Here is a 23,025-nt window from a genome sequence, read left to right as displayed (position 1 = left end):
AGGGGAGGGAGCGGTGGTTTTATAAGCAAAGCCAGTCCATCTGAGATGGGTCCCATGAAAGGAAGCGGTGATTTTTTGGTCGACAAGAAACATCTCTTGAATTGCGACGTCCCTCGGCGCCCCTTTCTTTTTCTTTTGTTTTACATCATTTTTTTTTTTATATAGGAAGATGAAGTCTGAATCTCTTTTATCAGATCGATATACTCATAAGATTTCTTTTCTTAAGAAAAATAAAAAAAGAAAACAACCTATATATTTACCACCTCCGATTAAGCTTGGAGAGCGAGCAGTAACACAGCAGCTTAATGATAGCTTGGGCAATTATAATACGGCAGAAAATGGAATGGTTAAAGGCATGCCTTTGACAGTTAAAGATATGCAATGATGTTTTTGTCTGGTGGGCCCATCTGAATAGATTCACGAATCACCATGATGCAGCGAGCGAATGGGATGCGTCTTTGTTTTCCATCAAAGCGCTGTTGGTCTTTGGACTGTAATGTACCAGACACCTCATCTTACTTTCTTAATTTATTACAGTTACAGTAAAAAACAAAAACTCTCTTACTAGCACAATTTGATCTTAGATTGCTTGATCGAAAAACAACATGCATTCAAGTATCATCCCGTTCATGGGCTAATTCCTTGGTAAAAGAAAACAAATATAACACATGATCGCATCATTTTCTCAATAAATAAAAGCATAAATTTTGCAAATTAATTTTAATCATGAATGGTATTTTGATGTAATATTAAGATATAAAAATATATGATTCATCTGAGTTAACTTAAGTTAACCTACTATATTTATAAGAATAATTTAAAAAAATTAAAAAAATACAATGCGTGCAAATCTAAACTAAAAAAGGCTGCAAATCTAAACTAAATTATGAAAAATAAATTCAAGGATTAAATTATTTTAAAAAAGAATGAATTTTTTTTTAAATTAACTATTTCAATCCATAATCATTTATAAGAGAATATATAATGAAATTTGCTACATTAAAAACTCCATATCCATATGTTTTAGTATATTGTTAATTTATAGTGTTTGTGCCAAATAGAAAAATTAAATATATAATCCTTTTTATATGCTTTCCTTTTTTAAGGAGGATTTCTATTTGAAAATTTTATGGTGACAAATTAATTAATTTAATCTTTGACCAAATTTAAAAACCTGTTTTATAAACCATCTAATCCAGATGAATATTATGAAGATTTTAATGATATCATTTATAATAAGTTATATATGTATTAATATTATTCATCAATTTATAATATTTATTTTAATGATAATTATATTAATAATAATTAGTATAAATAATAATATTAATAGTAGTGATGATGATATCAACAATGTTATTTTTAATAAGTTAGAAGTTGAGTGCAACAACAACATAAAAAATACTTAATAAAAAACTTATTGATTTAAGCTATGTTAATTTTTTTTATTAAAAACTTACTATTATTACAAAAATAGCTTTGTTCAAGGGCTATGTAGATACAACACTTGTTGATTAAATAAATTTAAAATTTTCAATTCATTACTTTAGTATTTATTGGAATAAAAATAATTTTCTAATTATTATTTTTTATGCAAATTTCAACATGAAAAGAATGAATTTTATACCTAAAATTGTTATACAACAAAAATAAATAAAAAAGGAGACTTAAGAGTCTTGAATGAGTATCACGGGATTGAATTTCTCTCTAATATTAGGAGAGAGGATTCTTAAGAAAAATTATTTATTTTTTTTAATTATTTTCATTACTATTTAGTTTAGAAAAATATTTTCATTTATGGTGTTTTAAATTTTTTTTCCTATTTGGTTTAGAAAAACATATATTATACTTTATAATTTTATTTTTTTATTTAATTTAGAAATAATAGAATAACCCTATAATTATTTATTAGGATTTTTTCCCTCTTAAATATAGTCTTAGTACTAGTACAAATAAAGTTGTTTAACTTATATTTAAACAAATTCTTGTACAAATAAAGTTGTTTAACTTATATTTAAACAAATTCTTTGTAGATAAAATATTTAATAATAAAATTTTTAAATTAAAGTTTTAGTGTAATGATCCTATTTTAATAGAGTTTGTGTCGATTATACTTGTTATCTTTTTCTTTTTTTGTGCCATTTCCTTTAATCAAACATTTTTATTTCGACAAGACTCATTTAAGAATACCACCGTCATGAATCAAACATTTTGCAACCGCATAACTAAGATTGTCATGACGAGAACCGTATGTATGGGCTTTAAAGAAACCCCATAAAAAATTTATCAAATATAAATAAAAATATTAATAAAAAATTATTATTATTAAATTATAATGAGATTTACTGATGAAACATAGTATTATTATTTTTATCCGTATTTATTAACAAATTTTTTTTACGAATACCAAGAAAATTACTAGTAAAATTCAAGGTATAAAAAAAATTAAATAAGTGGTTTTCTATTATTTTTATCTATAAATCTAACATGTCAATATTGTTGATAAAATCATTAATGAAAAAATATAGTTGCTAGCTTTTATTGAAAAATTCATCGATAATATTTAAATTATAACATATCACAAGATTTTTCTATGTTCATTTTCTTCTATTTTTTTATGTAAAAAAAACAATATATATTTTTATTATTTTGTCATAAATTAATGATTTATCATTATAAATCTAGCCACCCCAACACTTAATCTTTTAATAATCATGTTCTTGTTTAATTTTTTTTGAAGATTATATAAATAAACAAAATTATTTATTTTTTGTTGCAACTCATTTTTTATGCTAATTTTTGCCATTTCTAAAGTATTCATCCTGAAATTCCAAACACAGTGGCAATATGATCCCCACCTTAGTTGCCATATATAACCACCGGTGAGATTCATGTAAATCTATCTTAGTTGCCATAACCACCGGTGAGATTCATGTAAATCTATCTATCAAAATATCCAGCATTAAAGGATACCTGATTACTAGTTCCCTCCAAACAAACCGACCATGCAATAAAAAAAAAATGAAGATTAAAGATGGAGCTTTGGGTACTGAAACATATTTGAACGATCACGACGCGGAAGGAAAGTAGCTAGCCGCCACCCTAACAACACCTCAATCGGAAGTAAGTGATCGAACAGTGACCAATTCCACTGTCCATTATCATCAATAAACCGACTAACAGTCCAATACTACGCGCTGTTCCTCAGAAATAATACCAACGTCACAAGCTACCAGTTTTACAAACCCGTTACATTAAAACTAAATGGACTTTGCGAGCATATATCTTTCGCATCACCCTATGTGAACCTCTTAGAAATCTTCTCAATAGCTTCACAAGTACCCTTTGGTAAACAAGCCGAATGCATAGCATACATAGCTAGGAAGTCAACACTGATTATTGACAAATAGTTATTCAACCTGCTAGAGATAGCTTATGGCTAGACGATAAACGAATAGCAGGACATTCTTCACGATCATCCTCAACATCATCGGATTCCTCCTCAAACCAAATAACTTCATGCTCCACTTCCACAGGAAAATCAACGACTGCACTTATCAGAGTCCTTTTATAAGAACTTTTACATGTAGTCTCATCAAAATCTTCTCCCGTAAAACTTGCACCAGCATTAGAATCAGTCGATTCAACATCATCACCCTTTCCACCCCTTTTCCCCCGCTGTTATATTAGCCACCCCATTTTGGTATTTTACTTCTTTTTTTTTCAGATTTTTAATGTTTTAAGTTATTGGAGCGTGTTGATATGCCTCAATACATGGTTGATATCCGTGCTCTTCAAACGATGCACGTGACATCACCAGATGAATGTAACTCATCTTCCATCGTCTCCCTAGATATATTATCAATCTTGTTTTATTTGGAGTGGTACGTGATAGCTAACAATAATCTGATTATCACATGTTATTGTTTTTTTTTTTTGATAGGTAATGTATATTATTGTCATCTTTTTTATTTTTACTTTTCAATTTCAATCCTCATTCTATTAATTTTTTTATTTCATTTTTTTCTATTTATAAATGTTTTTATTTTTTTTAATTTAGTCCTTCAATATAATTTTTCATATGTTTGGTTTTTCATTCTAGTCTTCTCTTTTTTAATTTCTAATTTTGTTCTTGGCACTTTTGTTGAAAATTGTTTCTTTCAATTTCATCTTGAAATCTATGTTTTTTAGTTTAACCCTCATTTTTTTAATTTTTTTTATTAAAGCTATTTTCAATTCAATTAAAATTTTTATATCTATAATTAATGTTTTTTCTCACCCTCATTTTTCTTTATCTTTTTGTGTAACTAATGTTTTTTTCTGGAATTCACCTTCGTACAATCATATTGTTCTCTATTATATTTTATTCTTTTCTATCACTTTATCTTGATTTTATAACCTAAATCTTGATTTTTGCATGTCATTTTTTGGATAAATATAATATTCAAACAAGGTTTTACTTGGTTGACTGATTTGTAGATATATTCTTCAAATCATTTACATCACGCCAGATCAACTTCTACGTATTTTAGTATTCTAGGGACGCTATATCAGCTTTAAAATTTGAACCCATCCAACAATCCAATTTACAAATCACATTGTTGACTCACGAAATTGAGTCTAATAACATTGCTGAGGAGTTATCCACAACAGTAGACAAGGGTACCAACATTGTAGGTGGAAACTAATAAAATATGTAGAATGAAGAAGAGGACACGAGTGGTGTCGGTAGCTCATTTTGCAAGTAGGCGTGTCAATTTGATCAATCCATACAGGTAGTTATCTTGAGCAGGATAAATTAATACAAAACACCATGAAATAATAGTACACTCGACAAATATCAAAGTCAAGCTAATATAGAACTAATATTATGAAGCGTTGCTGATCAAATATAGCAACGCACGCATTTTAATTTCCAACAAGCATGGCATGTAGCAGTATCATGGCAAGAATAATTATGAATATGAGCAAGGCATGTTGTTCTTCTTCAAAAGTCAGCTATATATATCATTAAAGAGAAGTGATTGTTAATTAATTAAATTAAATCAAAGCAATGATTACGAAACTTGAAGATCAAAATCTGATTAATTAAATCAAGAACTTGCTTCAGCTTTAGGTATCGCGCGCATGCAAGTCTCCATGTCCTTTTACAGTGACCAAAAAAAGGGAGAGTAAAAACAACAAAATAAATGGTCCAATTAAATCTTCTTCTTCTTCTTCTTTTTGTTTTTAATTTTTTATAAGCTAACCATATGTGTATGTGCGCTAAATCAATCTCAGGTGGCCCTGTTTAAACTAACTCATAATGAAGTGCTCAATTGCATAATCTTTTGAGTTAATGGATACAATAATTGTGTATTAGTCAACTGTGGGGTTTACCAGCATTTGGTCAATGAATACGCTTCAAGAACACACTAATTACATCTCCCACTAACCCTAAAAACATGTTTGAGAACAGCGTAACAACATTTCTTAATTTGGAATACAAAACCTGCTTTTCCTTTTATTCTGCCTTGTTTGTTTTTGTATTTTTTAAAAAATTTAAAAGTTTTTTATTTTTTTGTTTTGGAATTAATATTTTTTAATATTTTTAGATCATTTTAATGTACTGATATTAAAAATAATTTTTTTTAAAAAATATTATTTTAATGTATTTTAAAATAAAAAATATTTTAAAAAACAACCACAATTACACGTTTAATAAATACCAGACACTGCATGCTTAGTGTGTTAATCAATTAATAAATAGTAACTTCCCTATCAATGGCTGGAAGAACTTTTGTTTTTTAAAATAGAGGTTTCTTTAACTGGATTTTTCCCCTTAAAGGTTGACGGTTGGATGGTTACACAACAAGAAGTTGAAATCGTCTCTTGGTAATCTCATGGTAACATATATATATATAAACCTGTCATATCTATATGAAATTTCTTCTCTAAGCCTCCCATTACAATATTCCATGCACCACGTTACAATTTTACTATATAGATTACAACTTCAAATTAATGATAATCTAGGGGGAAAAATTATGATGCGTATGAGATAATTAGTTATGTCATATTAATTATTTTATTAAATTTATGTGAAAAAGATATAGATACAAATATAATGACCATTTAAAAAATAAGATTCATGACTTATTTAAAATAATATATAAGAATATTTTTATCTATTATTTTTTTTTCACTTGCATGGCATTTATCTATTTTTTTTTAAATTAAAATAAGTTTAGAAAATAACTTATTAGTAACTTAATTTATGAATATTATAAAATTATCCTGGGTTTTTTCGGCAATTCTTGTTCTTATTTCTAATTAAACTCAGAAACAAACACAGAAGACTTGTTTTTCATTATTTTTAACTAACAATTTTTTTTTTGGCCCGTTTTTAAAAATTTAGGAACAGAAACCGAACTATTTACTAAAGATGCTGAACCCTAGCTAATTAATAATTAAAAAAAGGTTGATTGGCATTAGAAATCAGTGGAGATGACAAAACAAAACTAACTAAAGATGCAATTACCAACCGCTACCCTATGGCATGCTTTTGAAAAGGCAAGGCAAGACGCTGGGCGCTGCACGATGGAAAGGATCGATGTAGGGCTCCAGTGCTAGCTAGGTGGTACCAAAGGATTAATCAAACCATGGTGGTTTATCATTTTTAATCAAGCCCTAGAAAGTAGTAAACGGTCTTACATTTCTAAAAGTTGATGGTTACATAAGGATTTCATAATTTCCTAACTAACTCATAATTAATGTCTTCAATTTGATGATCTCAATGGTCGTCATCATTAGGTTTTGACATGATTGTTTTCACACTTAATCAAAATCAATCGAGTTACCATCATGGATCCTAGATTTCTACCTATAACTGACCAGGCTGACTGTATTAACTTCTTACTGTCCTGCCTGAGAACGCTGTGGTGATTTAAATCAAGGAATTTCTATTTGAATAAATATCATATGTCATTACTGGTTACTTGTTGATAAATTTTATGACGCTCAAGATATATATAATTTAATAAAATCCATTTTATAAAAATAGATAGATATAAGTAAAAAAAAACATTATCATATAAAGATATTCTTATTAGCGGGTTACAAAACTTATTTTCTTTAAAATGGATCTTACATATAAGTAGAAAAAACAATTATAATATAAAAATATTCTTAATATTTTTAGTGGGTTATAAATCTTATTTTCTTTAAAATGGATCTTACATAAATTAATCTTATTTTACTAATTGTCATAATGTAACCCAACTTAAATTAAGATTTATACTTCAAGAACATGGAATTTTTCCGCCATGTCATTTTCTCTTTAGGCAAAACATCGTTTTCATCATCGAGGATTTAGAAATACAAATTTAGCCAAAGTTTAGCAAACAAAGAGTTAATTTGGCTATGAGAGAGGGGGGTTAATTTCGAGAAGAAGAGCAGACACAAAATTAACTCCCAATAACTAATTAAGTGGTCTTAATTAACTTGATGTCAATCCGACAATGTTGGTTTATAAGCCAGTGTTCAAATAGTGTCTTGTGTAATTTCAAAGCCATGTCTTCAATCACTCAACTAACTCTCACCATCCAAGAACGCAATTGGATGATGGAACAGTCACACTCCTTTGCATCCCTTGGAGGAACAAAGAAATTCACCCAGGCAGGTAAATTAGGTGAAACAATTATTCTATCATGGAGGAAGAAATCTAGAACCCGCCGCTTAGAGACAATTTAATTAGGTGTTTTTCGGGTCAAAGCAATGGAAATATTGCATATTGGTGATGATGTTATAGTGATGTTCCTTGATATACATAGTCATTTTAGTCAACCCATATAGAGATATCCTTTCTAGCGTTGGAAGAGGAGGAAAAACAAACGACAATCTCTTTCGGTTGGTATAAAGAAAAGGAGAGGCAGCAACAAGAATTTCAAATTTTTAGAAACCATAAAAGGCATGAAATTCAAATCAAAGAGGGTCCCAATATAGAAGAAATGATACTCATTTTTTTTTTTTGCCCGAAACAACCCTCGGTGATATACAATTCTCACACAAATTTTTAGCATTATGGTACGTGATTTGCAATTGCTATTTTTCTTGGGATGTGTTTTGTAATGTAGTGTGAGTTATTTTTTAAAGTATTTTTTATTTATAAATATATTAAAATAATTTTTTATTTATTTTTAAAATTTATTTTTTATATTAACTCATCAAAATAATCCAAAAACATAAAAAATTAATTTAAAAAAATTTAATTTAATTTTAGTCAATCTCTATTTAAGTTGCATTTCCAAATAGGAGAGCAATCAACTCCATAGGAGAGCAATCAACTCCGTGCTTTTCTTTCATCAATCTTTTCAATGGTGATTAACATGAATAACTTATTTTTAATTAATCAATTTTTTTCAAAAAAAATTTAATCATAAAGGGAACAAATTGTTTTTAATTAAAAAAAGTTTTTGAAGAAAATTAACGAGAGAAAACACAAATCTAACAGAAAAGAGGTTAAATTCCGATATATATATATATATATATATATATATATATTATGTGAAATGGTTCTTTCCTCCTGGGTGGGAACGTACATTTGCCCTTTCAAGCAAATTTGTAAGTAAATATTTGACTCGTCCACCCAATAAAGCTTCAAGATCGAGGATTCCTGCACTAGCATGTTTGTTCTTAGCTAAGGAAAAAAGAAGAAGAAGAAGAAGAAGACTCAAGGATGCTCAAAGTCTCTCATTGAAACAAGAGGAATAATCACAGGATGTTAGATATATAGTCTAAGATCGTGTAACATGAATGGCAAATTTCTGCAAATAATCTTGGTCAAACTTATTTTTTAGGTAGCTGGTCCAGCCAAGTAACTGCATGACATGAAACACGAGGGCTGGAGCTCTTTACTTTTTAGGATCCAAGGATTTGTATAAAAAAGAATTGCTGAGAGTTTCATTCTTAGTCGTTTCCCTTTCTGCTTCTTCTTTTTTTTTTTTTTTTAATTATTTATGTTTGGAATATTCGTCTTACCGAAATATTCCCAACGATGATAATTTATTAATTTATTTCTCACGAAGACTTGATCGAGTTTATGATTTAATCCACCAAAGTACTCTTCACTAACACCTACTTCCTGTATATATGTTACATGTGTGTTTGATAAGGGCAAGTGGTCAGCTCATAGTTTTATTTACGTATTAATTATTTCTTTAATAATATATCAAGTTTTGTTTAATTTTATGGCGACACTAGATACAGATCTTCTCCAGCAAATCGTCATATTATTAATGCTCGCAGTCCCAAAAGTTTTTGCTTCAGTTCAAACCCATGTGATCGACATCTATATATATATATATATATATATTGGTCAATACATCTTTGATCAATACATTAATAGAAAAATTCTTGGGATTAGTATTCAGCAACATTCAGTAATTGGTACGTGATAGAGATTAACAAACAAGCAACACTCTATTAATCCGTGGTTATTTGCATCCTACCTCTGTAAGTCTGAAGCCGTATCAAAAGGAAGACGAAGCACAAAGTTTTTTTATTAAAAAATTAAGGTACTATTGTTTGATATTACAGTAATAATTATTTTTTAAAATATATAAAACTAATATTTTTTTTATTTTTTAAAATTTATTTTTGACAATAATACATCAAAACAATAAAAAATCATAAAAAAACCAATTTTTTTTCTAAACACAAGAATATGCACACTCTAAAGAGGTTCCTTGTCATCCATAACGAGGTAACAAAAATTGACCACGAAGAAATATAAAATAGGAAGGTAAGAAAAATGAAACAGACAAATAAAAAAGTTATGTTGGCATGTTCTTAGCTTTTGTCCTGAGGATGAGGATAAGGATAATGACAGGCCTATAATAATTTTGTTACTGGAAATCAATTTTACTTCTGCAATAAAATACAATCATAAAACTTATTCCATCGGCCGGCAGGAAATTGCTAATAAATATTTACAGGGAGAAAATAATATATATAAAAATAATGGTAATATAATCAGGGATACTTTACACTTTTTTGAATCATGGCAGGAAAGAGACGGGATCCCATTGCCCTTTTGCTTCATATTAAAAAAGAAAGAAACAGGAGTGGTCGAATTAGCACTGTCACCAAGATTTTCCCTTGAATGATTTCAATTGAAAGATTCTGCCTGGAGCTTAACATGAACAAAATCATAGAAATGATGTGGTGACATTGACCTTTACAATAAACCTCCCTCTACTAATCAGCCCAAAGTCATAAGGCCATGTTTGTTTGCTAATCAACAATAATACTATATAGGAATAATTTTCGAAGTAGAATTTGAGTTACATTTTCATTGGTGGAATTGCTTTTCCATCCGAGACAGTAGCCATCTTCTTGTCTTGGGTGAATTCATGGAGGGAATAAATTTTATAGGAGGATAACATCATTGGGAGAGGGTGCCTTGATGCTTAAGTAAATCTTTTTTAGGTCCTGTGTCCATTATCCACTAATTAAAAGTGATTAGTGTACGTTTATTCGTTTTTAAACCGACACCATGTTATAATCTTGTACAAGGTTATGATACGATAAGATCCCTTCGCATGGCTTGTAGACCTATCCAGCTTCTTTATCCACTTTTTTTGTTTTTTTTTTCTCCTGATGGTACCTCATAACACCATTCAAGTAATTGCCATAGTTTCAAGAGCCTTGCGTTGTCATTGATCAACCCTTGTCTCGGGCGTCTACTTGCTCGGTGATTGTCTCCATATATATATATGGAAGCTTGTAGGTGAAATTTTGGAATAAACGAGGAGGAAAAGTAGCAAAAAAAGAAAGATATGGAGAGCGAGGGGGGACAGTGTGGTGTATCTTTAATCATTTCTTTTGGCCTCGAACAAACTTTGGATGAATGGCGCTAATTTATGATACTGTCTTCGGATGTTACAAAGCATGGGGGTTATTTTGATAAAGGGGATGGAGAGTTTGACTTTGTAGAGCAGAAATTGATTCTTCTGGCTTAGGGAGCCTACTCCCTTCCAAAAGAGAGGCTCTTCATTGTCGCTGAACTTGTTGAAGCAGAGTGTGTGTCCATTAGGGTTGGGAAACTCTTCTTCAACTTATGAACTGCTTCAATCTATTGGATTAGGAATTGGGATATTAAATAATGTTTTATAATTAGACATGAAAAAAAAAAAAATGTTGCTGTACGTGAAAGGAGAATTTGACATTTCCTTTCAAGATCTTTAAAGAGCAAGAGGGCCCTCATGGCCCCTTGTTGCCATGCGTTTGTTGGTACAAAAAAAAACAAGCGCGGCCAACAAGAGAATCATGCTCTGGTCGCAACAGGAGAAAGAATGACGAAATTACTAAAGCCCACTCCCTCAAAAGGCTGTTCGATGTATTTCAGTGGCTTCTTCCATCACATCCCCACTCTTGTCCCCTCCCCACCCAAAGAATCCCATGAATCCTTAGTCCCCATTATGAAATAGCTCATCAAGCCATGCAGCTCAACAATGGCATACATATTGATTCAAAATCCAATCTCAGTTTTCACACCAGAACTCGGACTGCAGTTGGCCTACCCAGAAGAACTCGGACCATAACTGGACTTCCATGGTGATCTTGAATTCGGCATTTGTCTTAAGTTTTGTGTTTGCTTTTTCACCCGAATGGCTTCCATAGCTGCTCATATGGCTTATAACCCAAATTGATTTGCATCTCAGATAAATGGCTTGCACAAAGCTTATTTCACCAGGATTCTCAGATAAATGGCTAATAAAATACGTATATTGGCTTGAAAACAATGAGCAAGCTCTGCACCAAAATTAAGATTGCATTTCTAGATTGAACTGGTGACTATCTCAATTAATAACAATCTATTGGAGATTTTTTCTTTTTTTCTTTTAGATTGCTTTATATATAGATCTTCCCATGTTCACATACAAGCTCCACAAAGGAGGGTAGAAAGCCTAGTTCGTGGCAAAATAATAGATACAGTTTTGCATCTTTGGAGCCAACATCAGGAAAAAGCCTGCCTTCCTCTGAGAGATTGGTTAACTGCTGTTAGTCAACGGTGTTGCCTTGAAATGCTGACATAATGTCATAATCTCTGTTTCTTCTGTTTGGTTGCCTCTTCACCTGGTCTGCGAAAAAATCGATTAACAGAAAGATTAACAAATGTATCAGAAATCATGGGTAGACAGTAGAACTTCATCAATACCGTTTGTTTTAATAGCCACAAATTTCAGCAAGGAACCACCAAACAAACAATCAGCAGAGAAACAAAAATGTATGCCACGTCTAATCAATTTAATGATAGGCACTGGTGTCCAGAAAAACCTTTTCACATATTCAATTGGCAAGAAACTGATTCATTGTCCAAGATCGATTTTGCAATCTAGGAAACGTGAATGACAATGACTACATAGCCTGTATGGTTGTGGTTGGGTATGTTTTCAAGGATGTAGACTTCGGTTGTAAAGGAAGTGATAATAGGGCTGCAAAAAAATCCATAGTTTGCCAAAGAAACGCAAACATCACCTTTAATTTTAACTTAAAATCTGCAGGAACCAGTATCAGTTGACCACACAGAAATAAAGGACAATCTCTCAGCAAGTACATACCCTCAAGCATTTTCTCTAAACTAATGAACAAGTATTAATCGTCCTTCAGGAAAATCAAAGTCCTTCAGGAAAATCAAAGTAACAAAATGAACCAGATGCTGATCAATTGGATGCAGTTTTAGATGAAAGTTCTTGTAGCGGCAAGAATAAAAGCACAAGGAAAGACAGAGAGATCAAATCTTTGACAAAAACTAGATACTAAATCTAGAATGATAATCATGGTGTTCTTAGTACAAATCTTGCACAAAATCATGACTTGTTTCCTTTAAAGCATCACCACCAATATAATTCCAACTATCCAATGAAGGTAGGTAAATGAATTGATAACAAAATAATTCTAGAATTATCAGTGAGGTCCAAGCATCTAACGAAAATAAATCATAACTTAAGTCATTAACAACTGCACTTTGAGATACTTAATACCTTTTGATTGGTCTCCTTCTTTCATCAATATCGATGGAAGCCTTCAGCTCTTCAATGCTGGAGTTGTCCCCAGGATTACCTTTTAATAGATTGCAACAATCTGAGAATGCAGCAAGCTTAGTCAAGTCTTGAACATGTGATAAATCTTTAACCTTTCCTTTCAGATATTCCATCAAAAAGAGCCCTGCATATGGTTCAGATAAAACACAAGACTTTCTTAGCCACTATAAAAGTTTGAAAACTTTACAGAATTGATTCGAGTTACAAGGAAGGTGCATTCAGCCAGGGAAATGATGCAGACTTTCTGTTATTATATTCAGCATGTAAGGGCATTTTTTTAGTGTTGGAGCTGCCAAATAAGGATCCTATGCAAATGATCAAGAGTGATTCACAATTGCAGTTTCAGCACTTGAGCCATGCAGTCACTTGGCAGCCTCAAAAATTTACAACTGCACCACTCAGTGACCAATTTTCATCATACTCAGTTACCCTTCATTTTTAATCATATCAAACACCTACGACAATCAGAGGGTCACAATAATCAATTTCTTTATTGGAATCTGGACATCATGTTTGTGTTCACTAGCTTATAGAGATGAGCACTGCAATGTGATCCTTAAAGGGCTAGAAGATTCAGTGGATTCTCAACTACTAATTGGGTTTGGAGGACGTAGCAGAGGTCATAAATGACACTAGAATGCAAGTTAGGGCCACATAACATTAAGCATCTCAAGCTCTAACAACGTGGCCACCAAATTAATCTCACAACATTTTACTCCAGTTCTAATGTCAATCGTCATTGAGAACAAGTCAAACAGAGTACAAACCCTAATAAAAATTAATCCTGTACACCAAACAAACAAATAAATAAGACAACTTAACAAGAAAGACCTCAGAGCAACACTAGCAATAGTCAAACATGTCATGAGCATCGCATTCCAGCCATGCATACAATACATGCGTGGCGAGTTAGAATCAAATTCTCAGCAAAGATGTTTCACACACACGACTGAAATGCAAAAATTGCACAGCATGCATGAATATTTTTTTTTTTATGGTGAGAAACTCTGGCGCACACCTTCTGGTGCAGGTCAAATAAAACCCGGATAGACACTTAGGCTCATCGCACCTTCCCTTCACATAAATTATTTTCTGAATTAAACTTTCAACAGTTCACCATAACTCCATATCAATTTACAATCGATAAAAACTAATTAAAAAAGAAAAAGAAAAAAAGAGCATAAAAATACCGATGGCTCGAAGCGTCGGTGAATCGAATTTCTTGGCAAGTTCATCATGACCGAGTACCTTTGCCCGATGAAGAATTAATGATTTTAAACTAATAAGCATATCCTGCAAACAGAAATTTTAAAAAATAAAACTATTTAATTCATCGTGAATTATACGAGCAAGAAATAAATGAGAAAATCCATGTTTAACTTACAAGCTCCGATTCTGACAGGTTACAGAGCCAGCGTATGTCTTCGGGACTGTTATCAACCAAAGTTTCTCCTCTGTTATCCATGTGAGAGGGTTTGTGATTATTTAGCTCCGGATTCTTCCGCAGGTGGAGGAGATGGCGGCTCGGTGGTGGCAGTGGTTGTGTTCTGAGGTAGCGAGCAAACCCTGGGAAGAGAGGAAATGGAGGCGTTTAGGTTTTGGCAGCTAGACAGTTGCAGTCCGTTAAATTAGAATTTGTTTTTTTTTTCTCTACTTAAAATCATTTTTTTGAAAACCTAAAATTAGCCACTTTATTATCATCTGAGTCACTAAACAAAATAATTTAGCAATTAGGTCCGAGAAACGTCTTGGACGTTTCTCAGCTGGATCCTTTTATCAATATCTATCATTGTTTTGGACAAGTTTTACGAACAGCATCGTTTTATAGCATAATGTGCTTAGACATGTTAAGTAAACATTTATAGAAAATTCCAATTGAGAAATGTGTGAAACATTTAAGACTAAATTGATAAAATAGTTTATTTTGGGACTCCGTTAAGGATGGAGATATATGGGTTGGTGATTATACCAAGGTTTCCTTTATTTCTTCCGAGGGAAAAAAAATAGTTTCTTTTCTTGGTTAAAATATGGTGTATAATTAATTTTGAATATAAATTTACAAATGAATTTAATAATTAAAATGATTAAATAAAATTTTAAGATATAATTTATATTTTTTTATAATATATTTTTTTAAATGATAATTATTTGAGCTTGAAATTTGTATAGATTTATATTATTTTTTATTTAATTTTTATTAAATAAATAAAAATAATGATATTTAAACTTATGACTGTGTGATTACAAAACTCTAATATTATATTAAATAACTAATTTAATCTAATAATTTAAATGATTAAGTAAGAATTTAAAATATAATTTACATTATTTTATATATGAATGAATATTTAGTATTTAGACATGAACTTTCATTCTGATGCACAATATCCTCCTTCGTAGCCTGAAATACTATGAGAAGGCAATCTGTTAGTACCAAAGAAAATCTGCAATTACCAACCAAGTTCACAGGAAGACACGGCAAGGAAAAAAAGAGCTCCTCATTAAGTGTATTTGGAGTTTGCATGACATTACGTTATCTTTTCCACTGATTTCTCAGTTTTGAGATGGTGCACAAATGGAAAAAAGCTGTTAATAGCATCTCTCTTTGAAGTTTTCACCTTCGGTTGGCTTTGGACTCAGTTTCCGTGCTCAAAGATACATGAAACTGTTTCATGTTCTGCAGATGTAAGCTGCGAGAAAATCTGCAGAACAGAGAAAAATGAGACACTTTAGGGTGATCTCCACATTTCTTCTCTTTTCCTTTAGGGACATTTCTCTCTTAAGAAACATTCATAAACCTCGCCCGATAGTTATTGCAGTTTCCTTCTCGTCACCAGTGAGCAGCCATATTTTCATCCCCGCTTGATCAAGTTTATCTATGCATCCTGGAACCTAATGTAGAAGTCAAGAATGATGCATCAGTTCCATAAAACAAAATGTTTAACTTCCAATCCCTCGCATGTACTCACTCAGAAAGAGAGAAAGCTAACCCGTTTCTGCAACTTGTCTTTGACAGAAGCAAACCCCAACAGAATTAGTTCTTTTTCTATTTTTTTCGGTTGCCTGATCGAGTAATTCTTCTCTCAGGACCTATTGTCGTCTTTGCCTCATAAATAGCGAGTTCCAATGTTCGTACTCGGCCTGCTCAAGTTTTCGGTAAGCAAATGCTAAGAGTTCGAAATCCATCTTCTGCGTAATTTGAAAGGTGTGAAGTTGTTGATTCTTGCTATGCCCTACCATTTTCTGCAAGCCTATCGAAGTTCTTCAATCAAATTTGAAGTTTCATGTGATTACAAGTCAAAGTTCCAGTTTTATCTGACACAGTGATTTCTAATTGACCGAAGTTCTATAATCAAATTTGAAGTTCAAGCTTGTACAGACTCACAGGTTGCTTCATCATGCATTTGTATATCCTTGTTAATGAACATAGCTTGTAGAACTTTGACAGCTCCAATGGAGACATAAAGAGAAATATGAGAGCCCTTGTGAACTGTAGAAAACCTGATTTCACAGGCTTTGACGAATTGAAGAGTGGATCGGAATCTTCCAGAAGAAGGTACCACCATTGACCCATATCAGATTTGGTGACCACCGCAGACCTGACGGAAGTTACCAGCGAAATCAGAACATGTATAGAGAAGAGTAGGTAGATGACTTTATCCGTCTTTCTTTCAAGCCTGCTTTGCTTTGATGGTGACGTTGTGGAATTCCTTACCACTTTTGTATCATGCCCGCTGAAGATCACGACTCTATATACATAATCGTAGTTGAGAAGGGCTCAAGGGGTACATTTTGTTATCAAACTCTAAATTCCCCACAAAATTGTAAAGGCTTGGATTGTGATCCTCGCAACAGATAGAAGCTTTGAGTTCACTGAATTTGGCATCCTCATTCAGATCAAATGTGACCTCTATCTCTTGACTTTCAGATTCGTTTCTCCATCAAGGTTCGTAGTCTCCACAAAAAAAAACACCATCTTCATAGCTTGAAGACAGCAAAAGAAGATCACTCGGGAAGTATTCATCCTCGTTAACCTTAACATCTCCTACCGGAAGTCCACTCCACAATTTATCCACAAATAAGCCATTTCCTGCACGAGCCTTTACAGTTCAAGTCCTGCGGAGAATTAATGATAGCATAGTCAGAGCATGAAAATCTATCTAAATTTCACTTTAAAGTAAGAATATAATAATTCTGAAATGTCAGGGTGATGGAAAATAAAGTGACAGATAATAATTAATGAGAACTGACAAATGATGCGAGGAGAAAATCAGAATTCGTGCCATGTTTTGCTTCAAGTTACCTGCGGAAACCTATAACAATCTTCAACGGCCTCTTTGAGCATGATGATTCCCACCATAAATACCAATGGAGCAATCAAAATTTAACAGGAGCCAAAGAAGTGATAGACAACGCTGCTGTCAAAAGAAAATACAAATTGGCAACTCTGCGGAACTCTAAAAGTGCATTGGGTAGAAAAGTGACAGCACTGTACTTTCTTGTGGATACCGAGTTGTTTGTGTACTTGTAGGGTTCTCGTGCAGTTGAGGTTCATTGCAGAAAATCACCTGAGGAAATCCTGGCTGACCAATGAACTCCTGAGCAGAATCAGAATCGGATGTTTGCGGTCTAAAGCATGAAAATGAATACAGTTTGCTCCATCTTACCTTACCCTGTGGTCTCCTACATGATTCCCGCATCATTCTTGCTACACAAATTTCTGTTAACGCAGAATGATATAGAAAATAGGACTTCAACTATAAGAAAATATAAAGTACCGTTTCATTTCACCAACACCAAAACCAGAATTTTCAAGACCAGCCCTAATGATTTTAATAGCCAAGTGAGTGCAACTTGTCTCCATCCAAACTTTGTCAGAACTCTAACATGAAACAGCGGGTGCTGATGACATCCCACATCAAATTGGAAATGTCTGCCTTTTAAATTAACCCATTTCTTTGCTTACTGAGATTTTCCATACTCGTATCAATTTTTAAACTTTCACCATCACTTATCTTTTCTGAGAAAGACAACACCAACGCAAAATTTTGGACTTTGTTGGAGCTTGCAGGCCTTTGACTGGGCTTCACACATGCGGCGGAACTCTCTCATCTGAATACAATAAATGTCAGCTTTGTTTATGCATCCCTTCGAAATTTCCGAAGTCACAACGTGAAAATACCAAAAGAAAGACACACGGTTACTGCAAAATAAAGTAAGCTAGCATCTTTATCAAAAAACGGCTAGCTAGTTAATTTAGTATACTGTGAACTCCCTCTGGATCTGTGAGCCAGATCTTGTAAACTTTCCTCTGAATCCGAGATGTTGAACTCGCGGTATAAACGTCCACATGTGGAAGTTCATCTTATCACCCCCTGCTAAGAAATTCTGTTGAAATAAAGAGGCATCTTATTATAACAAGAGCGTTTTGGATCATATCATAACACATGTTGGATGACAAACTTGTACTATTTCATGTTTTTATATGTATAAAGTATTATCTTGCTCAAAATACAAAATACAAGATATGTTTTGTAATTTAGCCATCATAAATCCTCACATTTCATGGCTGATGCATTATTAAACAAAGCTTAACATTGTAGTCAATGGTGCCGGATGTAGGAGGACAGTAAGTGTGCAAGTCAGCGTGCTATTTATGTCCTCCAATAAAAACTTTTCTTTCTACCATTCCATTGCACTTTCTTTAGAAATCTGTTTAAGAATTATTTTAATGCCACTATAGCACGGGCTCTGGTTACGACATAATAGGTAATCATCAACCGAAAATGAATATCTCCTCCAGAATTACGAAAATCAGCAGAGCAGATGGGACTTCAATGAAAATTGGAATATGATTTGATTGCGGCCACGCTTACCGGCTATGAAATGGATTCCAGTGGGACTAAGAGAAGATAAAATGGAAAAAACTTGCGAAGCTTGTAGTAGGGAAATAAAAACAATTGAAGACAGGACCTAGGAACCAACGGCTACTTCCTTTTATTTAAAAAAATTAAACAATCCCTAAGCTCAAATAAAAATCCAGAAGAATCAGGCTGTAGTTCTTACTGTATTAAACACGTTGCATGGCAGTCTATGCTTTCTTTCCTGGATTTATCTCGACTATCTCGGACTGGCTGTTTTCTTGTCTTGATTGTTACTGTTTGACCTCAAGGAAACTCCACATGATGTTTCAAGCATCATGAAAGATAATTATGAGAAAATCAGATGACAGATAGTTTTCTCTAGTGAACCGAGCATTAAATTATCCAGGTGCACAATGATTTAGCTACACACAAGAATCTAATCCCATCAGATGAACATATAATTTTCCAGAAACTTCAGACCTATCATACTGTGCTACTAACAGGATTCTTATCTCAAATAATCTTCAACAGCTCAAATCAAAATTGATACTAGTAGATAAGAGCCAAAGTATACAATGGTTATGCCTCTAATCTGCTCCTATGAGAGAAACTTGTAACCAAATTCCTTCATATAATGGCTAATTTCTACAACAAAAAAACGATTTTACTGTGGAGAAAATTTCCCTTCATATTAGATATGTATCATTTACATCAGAGCAAAGAAAAAAATAATTAAATGTTCAATTATCTCAAAGATGTACATTTTCATGTTCGATCTGACTTACAACATCAAGTGCCTTATGATACATCTCAAGGTGAATTTCATCCCATGCCCTGCTTCTGCATTGTTACAGAGGTACATATCCTACCTGCCCAAGATTCGATATGAGGTTGAAGGAAGGTACTGAGTCCAGACATTGCCATGACCGTGTTCCGAGGCAGTACCATTGATGGATTCCTTACAACTAGCCTTGGGCCCATCGTAGTGGATAATCATACTGTTGTTAACTTGGGATGATGAGAAATCCTTGACCAGCCAAGATGAAGAAAGCTTGAGATAACTATTGTAGAGTGCTAATGCAACGGCTACATTTTTTTTATTGGTCCTGCAAATAACCCAAGACCAAAAAAAACAGAAAAAAAAAGGGGGGGGGGATGGTGATGAGTGATGAGTGATTCCTTAAAATAATATATGTTCTCTAGCAATCAGAAACAAATGAAACAGTTTGAGGCCAGGTGATAATAAAGTACGAAAAATAACACATTTAGAAGCTTTATCCACTGTTTTCATTCGACATTTTATGTACCACCCTGCCAAAATGGCCCTGTTGTTTTCTTAAATGAGACTTAAAAGTGCATCAACACTCCATAGAATGTTAAAGTTAATCCTGAATTCCTTTTATATTGCAATTGTTCTATCCCACCACTCGACAAACTGATGAAATAATCACAAACCCTTAAGCATTCAAATTCCTACTGGTAAAACAACACCTTGGTCAAAAAATTAAGCTCAAAAGGTGAACTGGTGCCATGTCAGATTCATAAATGTAGAAAGGAAATCTGAATTAGAGGAGAATTTGAAACCTTTCCCTCAAATTCATAGCTTTGCTCCACCATAAGACGATCTCGACAAAATCTTTCTCTAATTTCCTCGCATTAATAACTATTACGCTGAAGTCTGGCAAACAAGAATCCTTAGCATAAGGTGTCTCAGATACCCATGCCTTTGAAGCCGATCTCTGAATAGCATCCAACACATCTAAATTCACATAGTTTTTTAATCTTCGGGAGGGGGAGCAGTCTTCAGCTGCTGCTATGGCATAGTTGTTCAAGTCAACTCCAATTAGTTCTTCAACTCTAGCCTGCATTAGAAGTAAAGGAACTTGATGACACTGATCTTTCAGGACAAATATCATCTGGATAAATACTCTGTTGCCATTTATAATATCATGAATTATCCTCCGACAAAAAAAGGCATAAATCTTAATGCCACTTATCCAAGTAAAAATCACAAGGATTTTAGAATATTTTTTTCTACAGCTTCATTTGTGCTCGTTTCTACATTTCAAAAGAATAACCCATTTCATCAAAAAGATAAACAAAGCAGGGAAAAAACACTCTAAACACTAGCAATATAGAAAATGAGAGGCGACTACTAAATGTATAGAACTAACCTTCATAATTACATTCGCTGAGACATATATGAATTTTCTGAAGAAATTGTGCACGGTGGGTATGATAAAAGGTACTATTTCCTCATAACTGGGTTCAGCATATTGTCCCCCAGAAAAAACAGTCCTCACTATTTCTTTAACCTGCTCTTGCCTACAATATTTCACCACAACATCATTACAATTGAACAGATAACACCCTCTCCAAGTGAATTGTTATGTTTCAAAATATAATAGTAATAGACGTAATTACCCATGAATTTCAAGGTTTGAATGTGGAAACAAGACCTTCAACTTATAGAAAGAAACTTTGTCTTCATTCCCTCCAGGAATAAAGAAATGAAAGAAAACCAAATCTGGATGGCTGATCATCATCAACAAGAAAAGAGAAAGAGATCAACAAAACATAATAACAAGCCTTTTGCACCAAGTTTAAACTCCCACTAGAAAGAATAACAAGCAATTGAATAAGCCAATGAAAAAGGTAAAACAATAACTATAATACACAATATGAAATTAAAATATTGATACAGACAATAAACATGCAAAGGATATAACATCCCGTGTTGAAAATTTGCATTAGCTAAATTAAGCCCCTTTTCAACACTAACAATACAAGGATTATCCATAAATCAGTTACTAAATTGACAGCAATGGAAGGATCATCTTCCATAAGTTGAAACAAACCTTGAGCTTGACAGAGTTGAATTTGCGAGAACTGCAAGAGCTCTGAGGTCTAAACAATCCATCCATGAAACAACATGCACCATTCCATTATCTCCACCTCCATCACCAATTCTTGCATCCCTAAACTCTCTCAACTATAACCATGAAAAATGTAAAAGTAAAAACAGAACTATTAGTCACAAGTACACACACAATAAAGCATCAATCATGATCACCACACAAATACAAAAAAAGTTTCCAGCTATATAAAACAAAAATGAGCATAAACTGAACTTAACTGGAGAAGAAGAATTAGAATGGAGAGGAGCCCAGTTTCTAAAAGGGTCGAATGGGTCTCGAAAATGAGTGGCAGGTAGTAACTGAAGCAAGGCGAGGAATATAATCAATCCAAAAGCTAGAAACTGAAAGATGGGTCTGGGATTTGGAGGAGGAGTTATACACGGATCAAGAGGTCCGGCCGTTTTTGGGTTTCCTAATTTCTGGGATGCTCTTCTTTGAGTTGCGAAAAATGTCGATGGCAAGAACGAGGAAGACATTGACTTTATGCTGTCCTTGCCTGCACGTGAGCTCTTGTGTACTTCTTTACAAGAATGACTGCGTGTCGTTCGATGGCCTGGGAGATGAAGATGTTCTTGTTCACCAAACCCGGTTTGAGTGGTATAAGCTATAAGGGTGTTTGAGAATTGAGAGTTTGTTAATAAAAGAATATTAAAATAATATTTTTTTATATTTTTTTTAAATTAGTTTTATATAAATATATTAAAATAATTTAAAAATAATTAATTTAAAATAAAATAAAAAATTAATTTAAAAAAATAAAATATAAAAATAAACATATATCTAATAGATAGTCATTGAAGTTTTATATTTTATCAAATTAAAACTCTATTGTAAATGTGATAAAATCAAGCCCTTACTTCAAATTTATCATATATTTTTTTTAAGTGATTTTTTTGAAAAATACTTTTTAAATTTTTCTGTATTTGTTTGTCGTTAAAAAAGTTGGCTAACGTAAAATACTTTTCGGTTAAAAAAAAATTTAACTTAGTTTTTAGAAAAGTGTTTTCCAATAAAATTTGAAAAAAAACACTTTCCGGAAATTGTAAAAAAATTAAAAATATCATATTATTTAACATTTAGTTCTTAAACTTTTGATTGCTATATATATATATATATATATTATTTTGAATATTTATTATTCAATTTTATCTCTTAAAA

The 23,025-nt window shown here is 32.5% G+C and overlaps 2 protein-coding genes and 1 pseudogene across 3 annotated transcripts; all 3 read right to left on the bottom strand.

Annotated features, from left to right (window-relative positions):
- Positions 1-11,794: 11,794 nt before the first annotated feature.
- Positions 11,795-14,739, bottom strand: LOC105124182 (uncharacterized). 2 transcript variants are annotated; one of them, XM_011024084.1, is made up of 4 exons: positions 14,470-14,739; positions 14,276-14,378; positions 13,026-13,209; positions 11,795-12,117 (listed from the first exon to the last, which is right to left on the bottom strand). In XM_011024084.1, exons 1-4 carry the CDS (start codon positions 14,548-14,550, stop codon positions 12,114-12,116), a joined length of 372 nt encoding a protein of 123 aa, XP_011022386.1. In that variant the 5' UTR covers positions 14,551-14,739; the 3' UTR covers positions 11,795-12,113. The 2 variants fall into 2 exon arrangements, with proteins under 2 accessions (XP_011022386.1, XP_011022385.1); XM_011024083.1 differs by having other exon boundaries at positions 11,795-12,122; positions 14,470-14,738.
- A 917-nt stretch (positions 14,740-15,656) lies between these two features.
- Positions 15,657-18,263, bottom strand: LOC105124181 (putative phospholipid-transporting ATPase 7; annotated as a pseudogene).
- Positions 18,264-19,591: 1,328 nt separating this feature from the next.
- On the bottom strand, positions 19,592-22,460 carry LOC105124180 (uncharacterized). Its single transcript, XM_011024081.1, has 7 exons — positions 22,423-22,460; positions 22,086-22,387; positions 21,808-21,941; positions 21,374-21,484; positions 21,124-21,274; positions 20,534-20,811; positions 19,592-20,055 (listed from the first exon to the last, which is right to left on the bottom strand). Exons 2-7 carry the CDS (start codon positions 22,341-22,343, stop codon positions 19,815-19,817), a joined length of 1,173 nt encoding a protein of 390 aa, XP_011022383.1. The 5' UTR covers positions 22,344-22,387; positions 22,423-22,460; the 3' UTR covers positions 19,592-19,814.
- Positions 22,461-23,025: the final 565 nt, after the last annotated feature.

This window comes from Populus euphratica, unplaced genomic scaffold, assembly GCF_000495115.2.
Source record: "Populus euphratica unplaced genomic scaffold, PopEup_1.0 scaffold4.1, whole genome shotgun sequence".
NCBI lineage: Eukaryota > Viridiplantae > Streptophyta > Magnoliopsida > Malpighiales > Salicaceae > Populus > Populus euphratica.
Note: the sequence above shows the minus strand (reverse complement) of the source record. Positions and strands in the feature narration are given on the sequence as shown.